This window comes from Ictalurus furcatus, chromosome 23 (genome assembly GCF_023375685.1).
Source record: "Ictalurus furcatus strain D&B chromosome 23, Billie_1.0, whole genome shotgun sequence".
In the NCBI taxonomy this organism is placed as follows: domain Eukaryota; kingdom Metazoa; phylum Chordata; class Actinopteri; order Siluriformes; family Ictaluridae; genus Ictalurus; species Ictalurus furcatus.
In genome coordinates this window covers 3,560,859-3,572,500 of record NC_071277.1, presented here as the reverse complement: position 1 = coordinate 3,572,500, position 11,642 = coordinate 3,560,859, and the positions used below count along the sequence as shown (strand labels likewise).

At 44.4% G+C, this 11,642-nt stretch overlaps 1 protein-coding gene across 8 annotated transcripts in view; it reads right to left on the bottom strand.

Moving 5' to 3' along the window:
- The window catches only part of rttn (rotatin), a 69,013-nt gene that overhangs the window by 51,682 nt on the left and 5,689 nt on the right, over positions 1-11,642 (bottom strand). For 7 of the 8 annotated variants that reach the window (XM_053611769.1, XM_053611770.1, XM_053611771.1 and 4 more), the window contains 10 exons: positions 10,315-10,498; positions 10,057-10,137; positions 7,255-7,345; positions 7,016-7,130; positions 5,060-5,207; positions 4,573-4,738; positions 3,972-4,123; positions 3,690-3,808; positions 3,142-3,312; positions 992-1,204 (listed from right to left, as the gene is read on the bottom strand). In XM_053611769.1, coding sequence (XP_053467744.1) covers positions 992-1,204; positions 3,142-3,312; positions 3,690-3,808; positions 3,972-4,123; positions 4,573-4,738; positions 5,060-5,207; positions 7,016-7,130; positions 7,255-7,345; positions 10,057-10,137; positions 10,315-10,498 — 1,440 coding nt within the window. The remainder of the gene's footprint in view (positions 1-991; positions 1,205-3,141; positions 3,313-3,689; positions 3,809-3,971; positions 4,124-4,572; positions 4,739-5,059; positions 5,208-7,015; positions 7,131-7,254; positions 7,346-10,056; positions 10,138-10,314; positions 10,499-11,642) is intronic. The other variant, XM_053611766.1, reaches the window with a different exon arrangement.

The following is an 11,642-nucleotide window of genomic DNA, read 5'->3' as shown; positions in this document are numbered from 1 at the left end:
TTTCGTGTCAAATTTGTTTCTAAAACTCTCACTTACTACAAATTGAAGGGGTGCTTATGCTTATAACTCTTGCTCTGAAAATACATGGAGGCAGCACAACACTCCACTTTCAGCATGTGAAGATTCTTCACAAGGGGTGCAATTAACACTCAAGCAGCAATCGCCTGGCTCTTTGTGAAGATGACAACAGGAATCTACGTAGCAATAGTGGTGCTTCGTGTCGATGACGCGTGCCCTTCACGTTCACGGATTCATTATCTAGAACACGTTTATATTCATTTACTCTTTTTAATACGTTATCGTGTATTTAGTAACACGGGGACTTGTATGATGGACACTCCATTTCAACAGATTATTAAATGTACGTATTTGTTGATATGGTGACGTTTTCTGTGAGGAGATGTTGATTTAGCGTTTATGGAAGGAGTCTCCAGTGTCAGTGCTTTCCATCACTTACAGTTAAAGCACGGTTACGGTTTTTCCGTAACATGTCGAGCTGGATGTTTTTGTCTCGTTAGTTTAAAGAAAGAGAGAGAAAAAAAAAAAAGAGAGGCTGGTGACGGAGTGACTGTTTATCGGTGCGAGAACATAAGTGATAATGAGAACTAACCGCTCCAGTCATGCTATAATCATGGCTGACCCTGCGCTCTGACCACAGCTTCCTAGCAAGCTGGAATATGCAAAGACACAGCACGTTTCCTATAATATGTCAACAATTCCATTTAAAACAGAAGCGACGTCTTTGGGATGGTAACAGCAACTCGACTTCGTGTCTGGCTGGATCACGCACCCCAGCCACGGATTATTATTCCTATAACAGCACACCTGATGTGTTTCATTCGTTGTATAATTAGAGCTCCAATTTGATGACGTTAGAACTCTACTGAGAACAAGCACTGTTGTTAAATGTTACTCATACAGGATGTCTGTACTGTAACAACAAAGGGACAAGAGCGATACAGTGCGCAATTATAACAATTGTGTGCATTACCTCAGCCTGAACCTCCTTTAGAAAGGAACATGTGGCCTCCATTGTGTTAGCAGCTTGGCTAACTCTGCAGTACAGGCTATGGTTTTCAGAGTTTGACTGCTCCAGGTAGGCCACTGCTGACTCGTGAATGCTGGGAAAAGAGAGACTGAAGGGGAAATCCAGACAGAGATGGAAAACAGCAGACGCTGTGCTCTCAGGAATGTTCTCACTTGCCTGTATGGAGAAATGGTAAACATGTCTTAATCCACGCACACACACTTACAGGTACAGTATGTGCCAGTATTATACTGATAATCTGTTAAATGAGACTACAGCGTGTTCCAACTTATTATGCAGTTATTCGAGGTTCACTTAAGGTATATTATTCAGTAAGTTCAGAGAAACACATAGGGATTGTCAAGTATAGCAGTCTGGACCCTCTGACAGAGTGTGATGCAAGCTTGGCGACTAGAACTGTCACTTTAGGTACATTTACACTACAGGGCAAAACAAAGTACATTTTAGATTTAAGTATTTATCAAAGAGATTAACATGGGCGGGGGGGAGGGGGACGGACATAACATCTCTATCCAGATACAGGAGTGAAACTAATATAAAGAGATTGCATTCCTAGCCAGTATTGACCTGTGGCACTGAAAACAATATTTGCCAAGTTACACATACGAGTTTCACATCTTCTAGAAAACTCTAAGTAATACAAAATGCTTTTACTGGAAAGAAAGAACCTACAAGGCTATTAACAACCATGATGTAACCAAATGCCAGGAAAAAGTGTGAAATATTCGCAAATGAGTTTTGCAACTTTTCACATTGAGCATGATGTGTTGTTTTACCACCAGGGACATCACTTAGCCAGAACCCCCAACCCCCCCAAGCAAATCAGTTTATAGATCCAGCCATCTTCTATACCGCTTATCCTTTTCAGGGTCACGGGGAAACCTGGAGTCTATCCCAGGAAGCGTCGGGCACAAGGCGGGGTACACCCTGGACAGGGTGCTAGTCCATCGCAGGGCACAATCACATACACATTCACACACCCATTCATACACTACGGACACTTTAGACACGCCAATCAGCCTACCATGCATGTCTTTGGACTGGGGGAGGAAACCGGAGTACCCGGAGGAAACCCCCGCAGCACGGGGAGAACATGCACACACATGGCCCCGGCGAACCCTGGACCCTGGAGGTGTGAGGCGAACGTGCTATCCACTAAGCCACCGTGCGTCCCAAATCAGTTTATCAGCCAATAGATTTTCTTTTTACCCCCCCCCCCCATCAACGGTTCGATCCCATCGTATCTTAAACTTGTACGCTTTAATCACGCCGTTCTGTTGGTCAGCGAATGATCCCCACACGGCGACACAGTTTACCGTTTAGACGTTTTACGTTGGTTTTATTAACGATGCTGAGCATTATCACGGTTACAGTTTGGCTGCTCACTCACACACTTGCTGAAGACTCGCACACAGGCAGCGAGAGCACATAATGACGCGGTCACACACCCGTCCTGGTCTTCAAAGGAAATACTCCCAGATCATTACGAGAGGTGGCGCGCAAACCCAAGGGATCGCACGAAACCGTATCAATCATTCGATTACGCATCGTGTCACGTATACTCGGATAGACAAATAAGACTGCAGCTGGATTATAACTGCCCATGTAAACGTACTTAATGTAATTAAAGACAATGTGCGGTAATGTAGCGTTGATTGCCGTCTCACTCTCTCTCTCGAAATAAAATCCGAAAAGGATTTTGGCTGCAGCCATTTTTGCCTGTTGTTGGTGTTGGATGGATGTGGACAAAGTGGTCTTTAATTTCGTTATTTTGATATAATTTAACTAAGTCATATTAGATCACTCTCTAACACAAATTACGAGACAGGTATACCTTGACCAAAAATAACCTTATTTCTATAGATTTTCTATAGACTAGAAAGATGTTTTGGTGGCGTTCCAATTTTTTTTCGGGGGCAGGGCGGGGGGGGGGGAGTATACCCAGACCCCCTAAAAGAGACTTAAAAAAAAAATCTGTAGACTTGCAGTAAAAATAGTGCAAACAGACCTTCCCACCCTGCTGAATGCACATGTATCAGGACACAGATGTGCATTAATTATTAACAGGCGTTATTAATTATACGCCTTCTCACCTTCTCCACAGGTAGGAGGGTTTGCAGAAGGCGAACGGTGAAGACAGAAGTCCCCATGTAGGACATGCGGTGGTGAATCAGAGTTGAGTCAGGTTGCTCCGACGATGCCAGGTGACGGTGATGGCACATGATGTCTCCCAGCTTTTCCATACACACCCGCAGATTCTCTCTCTGTGGGGAAAAGAGGGGGGAAAAAAAAAAAAACTCTGTTGCTAAGCATCTTTATTCAATTCAAATCAATGGTGACAGAAGACCAGCAGGGGGCAGCAACACATTTCAAAGAGAGTTTTAGTGGACGTGAGCTCTGTTTTTGAGAGATATCATTAAAAATAAATGAAAGAGAGGTTCGAGTCTTGCAGAAAAATCTATTCAGCACTATTTTGAGTGTACTATGAACCAAGAGCTGCAATAAAATACCAAAAAATGCTTTCCGAATGAACAGACAAAGCTTTAATATTGCTTATTCAAAAGTATCATTTAAGCAAACGAGACACGTTGACATCATCTATGACTCGCTTTTGTGATATGAACAAATTTGAAACGCTTGCCAGTTCGTTCGCGGTGATGCTGCACTCTTCCCACAGCTCATGTGGGGACACGATGACCCTTAGCAACGCGAGGATGTCCGACAGCAGCTCAAGTGCCTTCTGGAAAACCTTCATCTTCTCTGAGACATCCACGAGGAGACACAAGAGAGCAGGATGAATAATCGAAGCGTTGGAACATATCTGGAGCTGAAGTTTGAGGACTCTCACTTTTCCCGAGTAGCTTAAAAAAAAGAACGAGAAACATCTGGAGGCTCTCAGAGTAAAGTGAGAGCAGACTCTCACCTGTCCTGAGGAGAGGAAGTGTGTGCTGTAGAGTCTCCACGCAAAATCTGGCCATGTTCCACTGCTGCACCCGGAGCTCCGGTGGATCCTCGCCATCCAGCTCCAGGTTGGGCCCGGGGAGAAATTCTCTCTGAGAGCTGCTGCTGCTGCTGCTGTAGTAGTACGCACAGAGTCAAAGAGAAGCTGTAATTGTCTGCTACAGGCACGGTGTTAAAAATCGCAGCCGGATTCGGTTTTATTTTTCGTAAACAAAACAAAACCAAGGCTGTAATGAATTATTCCGCTTTGCTTCATACAAAGACTTTGGATGTAGTCTTGGAGGAGGTGTGACACTCATCCTTTACTTCCTTGGCTGTAAAATTATTCTTCCACCTAAATGGAACCTGCTGTATTAAAATAATGGTGATGCTTGTAATTTCTAGACCCATAATAATCATATGCTGGATCTTTGTTTTAGACTTAAGCTGCTTAGCTCCGCCCCTTTCCATAAAAAAAAAATCTCCATTACAAACTGCAATTGTGTTGCAGCATCAACCTTGAGAAATGATCACATTAGTCTGTATAAAAGAATACAACAACGGTAAAATGATTTGTTAGGAACCTGGTGGAGGCAGCATCGCCGTCCTGTCCGTCCCCTCGGACTCTCAAACCAGGACGTCCTAGAACAGAAGGGCGGGGGGACAAATCTTCCGGGGTCGAAACTCCTGACCTCTGGGTCCCTCTGACCTCCTGAGGATACGACGTTGAGGAGTTCTGAGAGAGTGCATCTGAAAGGAACGGGGAGATCATTTCTGTTCCATTCAGAAAGCAGCTATTTTGTAAGGATCCTTCATTTGGACAAATAGAAGTGTGTGTCCTTCTAGGAATTATTTACACATAATAACTGACATTATATTAGTTAAAAAAAACACAGTGTATGTAAACCTACTAGTTTTCCATCAACATTGTCAGCAATTGGAATAACTCCCTAATATAAGCACTGGTGACAAATATTTCATAGCGGTGAGGCAAAAAAAGAAGCGTACTAATAAATCAGAAAACAGTTGCACGGTTGTGCAGAGATGTGTGTTAAGTCAGGTGTGTTATACCGTGCTTGGCTGAGCAGAAGCTGGGATCTCTGTGGAAACGCAGCCGACTTTTCAGGTTTCCACAGAGCTGCTGAAGGCAGGCCAGAGCGTGGAGAGCCAACGAGCTGGAATCATTCTCTGAGCTCACACTGAGAAGCTGCACCAGATTCTGGGGAAGGGAAAATAAAAAAAATACATATGTCTTGTAGAAATAAACCAAGTTAATCAATACTCCAGCAGGTCCTCTCACGGAATAACTAGTAACCCTCATACCTCTGCTGCAGTGTACTACGGCATTTACAGTCATCCTATTTAAAAATGGCAAGCTGTATGCAGAAAACATTATTTTGGATTCCTAACTAGCAGGTAGCTTCTGTGCCCGTCAGTCACTGTGGAGGCGTGGCTTCTGTGTCTCTCAATCTATGTGGTTTCTGCGCCTCTTAGTGCCTGTCAATCATTGTGGAGGTGTGGTTTCTGTGCCCATCGGTCTCTGTGGAGGTGTGGACTATGTGCCCGTCAGTCTCTGTGGAGGTGCGGCTTCAGTGCCCGTCAGTCTCTGTGAAGGTGCGGCTTCAGTGCCCGTCAGTCTCTGTGAAGGTGCGGCTTCAGTGCCCGTCAGTCTCTGTGAAGGTGCGGCTTCAGTGCCCGTCAGTCTCTGTGAAGGTGCGGCTTCAGTGCCCGTCAGTCTCTGTGAAGGTGCGGCTTCAGTGCCCGTCAGTCTCTGTGAAGGTGCGGCTTCAGTGCCCGTCAGTCTCTGTGAAGGTGCGGCTTCAGTGCCCGTCAGTCTCTGTGAAGGTGCGGCTTCAGTGCCTGTCAGTCTCTGTGAAGGTGCGGCTTCAGTGCCTGTCAGTCTCTGTGAAGGTGCGGCTTCAGTGCCTGTCAGTCTCTGTGAAGGTGCGGCTTCAGTGCCTGTCAGTCTCTGTGAAGGTGCGGCTTCAGTGCCTGTCAGTCTCTGTGAAGGTGCGGCTTCAGTGCCTGTCAGTCTCTGTGAAGGTGCGGCTTCAGTGCCTGTCAGTCTCTGTGAAGGTGTGGCTTCTGTGCCTATCAGTCTCTGTGAAAGTGTGGCTTTTGTATCTTTCAGTCCCTGTGGTTCCTGTGCCTCTCAGCCCCTGTCAGTCACTGTGGAGGCATGGTTTCTGTGCCTCTCCGTCACGGTGGAGGTGTGGCTTCTGTGCCCGTCAGTCACGGTGGAGGCGTGGCTTCTGTGCCCGTCAGTCACGGTGGAGGCGTGGATTCTGTGCCTGTCAGTCACAGTTTGGGCGTGGCTTCTGTGCCTGTCAATCACAATGAAGATGTGGCTTCTGTGCCTGTCAATGCCAGTGAAGGAGGTCCTGCACCTATACATGTCAGCAAAAGTGAAGGAGGCGTGGCCACTGTGAATGTCAGTAGCAGTTAAGGGGCATGGTCACTGTACATTTACATTACATTTATTACATGTACCAGTAAGTCACAGTGAGGGAAGCATGGCCTCCGTACCTGTCAGTCTCATTGAAAGACGCATGGCCTCTCTGCTAGGCAGTCCCAGTGAAGGAGGTGTGGTCTAAGTGGAATTCAGTCCAAGTAAAGGAGGCATGGTCTCTGCATCTGTCAGTCCTAATGAAGGAGGTGTGGCCTCTTTGCATCTCAGAAGGCATGACCTCTTTACCAGTCAGTCCAGTGAGGAAAGCACGGTTTCTGTATGCCTCTGTCAAGCAAAGGAGCCCTGGTCTCTATGTAGGTCAGTTCAGGCAAAGAGGTGTGGCCTATGTATCTGACAGTACTAATGGAGAAGGTGTGGCCTTTATGCATGTCAGAAACTCTGTAGCTGTCAGTGCCAGGAAAGGCAGCATGGTCTTGGTGCCAGTCAGTCCACAATGAACGAGGCGTGGTCATTTTGCATGCTAAGCCCCGTAAGGGAAGCGTGGCCTCTGTAGTTCCATTTAAGTTGCATTAAAAAATGTCATTTTATTGAAAATGTCATGCATGATAACAGCCTACTTGCACTATACTTGGCCGCTGCAGGAATATTTCTGCTGGAAAGTCCTGCATGATCACGTCTCGCAAAAGCTCGCAGGTGGTCCTCACTAAGTCGGGATTATCACTTCGTAAAGAGCTGTACATTAAAGAAGGAAGAGGTCAGACACTTCAAACATGATCCTCGAATGAAAGTACTAATGAGTGCGAGTCGATTTATTATGGACAGTAAGAGAGTAACGATGAGCTGACAGCACACATACCTTTCGTTCGATGATAATATGTGTCTGTCAGTTGCAGTCAAACACAACCAAGGAAAAACTGAAAACGTGAAGCACCTTACAGAGGTGTTCACTGCAAAGCACAGGACAGACAGATAAAAACAGTAGACATGATGAACACTTTGAATACTGTTCCAGAATTTTTACTTACAGTAGATAGCACTTTGAGTAAGGAACAAAACAAGATGAGGGATGCCATTATAGGAAAATAATCGATCATCGACTAGGTTGTGCGCGGTGGCTCAACATGAGGCGGGGTTTCTGTTCCCACCCCGGCGTTGATTATTTTCCGATAACAAACAGATCCTGAAGTGTTTCATTCCTTTGAATTCCTCTTCCAATTTCTTTGTAAATTAAAGAAAGACATCTTTTTTTTTTCTTATCCATTTACAAAAGCCATGAGCCATGTTAGCTCCTGTTAACGCTTACGTTAGACCAGCTATAAACACCATCCTCTCTTGTTTCCTTGCTTTATAAAGTTAATAAGACAAAAAAAAAATGCAGCTTGTCATGTTAACGAGAAACCACAAACCCATATGTCCTGAAATCTTCGTTACTGCATTACCTCTGACTGTGACTTTACCAGCTTTACCAGTGCTAACACTGGAGACTCCTTTATGATCACGAGTTCGCTTCCACAATGAATTAAATCCGAAACAATTGTGAGAACATTGCGCATTGCTGACGTTGAAAGAAAGGAAAAATGTTAAACGTGTGCGATTACTGATTAGTGCATTCTGATACGATGGAAACACATTACACAGAGTCCTAGTGCTCAAATGGTAAGGTGGCTGCTGGATTGAGCCATAAACCAACATGGAGCTAATGCAATGCTCCGAGAATAGCAAGCCCAAAGGACTAAATATATGAGAGGTTCATCCACATTTACAGTGAAAGTCACCCGGCATGTAAACATCATCAAAAGAAGCCTCCTGTCTCAGCCTGAAACTGAAGATGTACCACGGCAAATGTCACAGTACAAACACTTCTGAACTGCACACAGAAGTAAATAATAGATAAGGTGCACAAAACAGTAGTGGTGATAGAGCTGGCAATCCCACATAACAGTGACATCCGCAGGGACAAGCTGGAGAAATGCCTGCAACTGAAAGATGAACTGTAGAGGACTAGGAAAGTTAAAACCAAGGAAATCTCAGTGCTGATGTGAAAAGGGGGCTTCGGTAGATTTCAGGAATAACACCGTGGACCAGTACAGGAGTGCAAGGAGCTGCAAAAATACAGCACCGAATCCTTAAAGAGCAAGGCCTGATCTCATAAAAAATTGAACAAAAACATAAAATGTACCGATCAAACGTAATGATATCGTTTCTAGGTCATTGATTCATTCTTCAGTAAGCGCTTTTTCCTATGTCCGAGTCACGGTAGATCAGGATTCTATCTCGGGAACACTGGGTGTGAGGCAGGAATACGGTAAAACCCGGAGGAAACGCACACAAGAACATGCACACAGACAGTATCCAGAGCTTAGGATCGAACCGGGGAGCCTGGAGCTGTAACAAGACAAATCCTGGGTTTGCCTTAAATGCATCGAGGATGATGAACTGAGGGCAGGGCTTATTTGATTTAGATTTGACACACTGGCATACATAATTCTGCGTTAGCAGTGAGTGGTGTCATGGTTGATCCTGTTTACCAGGTATAATTCTTCCATATAAAAAGGTATGGATTTTGCCCGCATATTTATATGAGAAAACGACATTTTATCCACTCAGTATAAACTCCACCGCTATATCGGAGGGAGAGAAGAATGATTAGAAACTAGCCGATTGTAATCGGTGATCTGGATATTCTCGCTGTTCTGCTTTGGAGTCCAGAAAGCAAAATTCACAAACGTTTTTTTATTTTTTTATTTTTTAAAACACATTCTCATTACATCGTGTCCATTATTCTTAACTGAATGGAACCACAGTGTGCAATAGTGTGATGCCGGGCCTACTATTAAAGTATCGCTAATCCCCGATCAGTTCCACACCACGGCATGACAGACACGCACATTTGCAAGGTGGATTAGGGAGTCAAGCCTCCACGGCTGACTGACAGTAATATCGATAAGCCTCTCTGAGTGGAAATCAAGGCAAGGAAGAAGAAAAAAACCCTGCACACCATCAGTACAGACACAGGCTGGATGCACTCGGTTTGCTTTACATCATGCACTAACTCTGTTCTCTCCCAAATCCCCTGCAGACTCGCCCAAGGAAGTTCGCCCGAGGCCTACCTGTCCTGCGTTGAACCTGGAACGCAGACCATCACTGAAATTCGCCACCTTTCACTGACAAGCTCACGGAACCAACCTTTCACGTCCTAAAGCTCCGCCAGGGACACAACAAACGCCACTTGCTCCGACTTTAGTGTCTTTGAAAAGAGCTGGGAAGGCTGTCGAAAAGACTTCAAGCAATGCTGCGTATCATTTATATCGGCACACCGCACGTCGGAACTATTATACTCCCCGTTATTACCACGGTATCTGAAAGAAAGTCTCTAACTATATAGCGATATACAAGCTAGACAACACATTTTACATCTATGATGTGGCCTGTATGACAGGAGGATCTGATAAAAATTGAGAATGAATGCGTATATAACGAATAAAGCACTTGGTGAGATTCTGTTACAGGAATTTAACAAATATTTAACAGCAATTTAATAAATCAAAAACGGATTCTAATTTATTTAAAAAGGCACGATTCTTATGCAGGAAGTGTTGCGTGTAATTTAGAACATCCATGAAACAATCCAGGTCTATATTTTTCAGAGGGCACGTACCTGATAAACTGGGTGGTGCTGCAGCGTTTGTTTGGCTCAGCGCATTTTGCTGGAAATATCCTCTAACTGCATTCTCCTCCACTGAGAATATTAAACAACAGCTTCAGTGAGGACCCGTAAATCAATTTTATACTGGCATGGTGAATGAGAGATGCCGCCGGTCCTCTTTGTTAGGGTGGCGCTCTTGGAGGACGTTCTTATATGCCATGCTGTAAATCAACATAATGTCACATGCAGTGCCGTGTATTAAAAGCTTACCGGGATGGAAAGAGGAGCTCGATTGCTGGTCAGAGGACGTGTTCGGTGGGTAAATATGAAGATGGAAGAGCTGGTCAAGGATCGCGTCTGTGATAGTTCGAAGCTGGGGGTCAACGTTGGACGACAGCTGGGTTAGAAAGTCCACTCCTCCTACATCTCTTAACATAAGGGCACCGGTCGGATGCTTTAACGTACAAGAGGAAAAGACGTGACTCAAGAGATAGCGGGGCAGCATCTGTCGGGCTATATTTATCAGTCATGATTTAAAAATGACAAATGTGTGTATGGTACCAAACCGGTGTGTTACGTTAAACACCCAGTACAGTTGGTCTGAAAGACATGGAAATGTGCTCTGAAAACTGTCTGGACACAACCTAATAAAAATGACTTTTATATCTCAGAATCGTGACTTTCTTTCTCACAATTGTGAGTTCATATATCGCAATTCTGTTTCTATTTTCCGCAGTTGCAAATTTAAATCTCGCGATTTTTTTTTTCTGAGTTAACATCTCACAATTCGGACTTTTTTTGCTTGCAGTTACGAGTTGCACAATTTTGACTTTCTTTTTCCTGGTAATTTAGACGGCCACTTGACGCAATACCTGAAGTGCGACTAACTCCAGGTAACATGCGCACTAGTGTCTGATTTTCCTTGAAGTGACCAGCTGATGTGTGTTGTTCTTATTGTATATAGTCTATTTATAGAGAATGATTGATGCGTTGGCTGTGCATTCTTTGTAAGTCACTAAATGCCGAGTGGATGTGTAAATTGTGGGGACACTGCCCTTATATCCACGAGTTCAAGGTAATACCCATCCGAAGGACTTTTTGATTTCTCGTTGAATCCAGATGGATTTGGGGCTTTTTGAGACCCCACGTGGGGGATTTCGCCAAAATGTGTCTGCTCCGGAATGTTTAAATCCACTTTCAGGATCTCCAGCTGGGTTTTTATACGTAGGCCAAAAGGACGAATGTGACTTGGTTTTCTTTCACACAGTATTGTACGTTGAGCTGAGAAAACTGTTGGATAGGCTGGATTTTCTTTATTTGTTTTCAGTTTGGTTGCATATTGTAGGGCCAGCTTTAGGTGTCTGATTTCCAAGGAAGGTTCACTGGATTCCACACATAAACTTTGAACTGGTGATGGTCTGTATGCTCCTAAGGCCAGTCGAATACCTTGGTGGAGAACAGTATCTAGAAGTCGTGTATATATATATATAAAATATCTCCTGGCTGATCCATAAATGATGCTTCCATAGTCCAGCTTTGAGAGAATTACAGTTCTGTACAGATTCGTAAGAGTTCAACTGTCTGCTCCCCATTTGGTT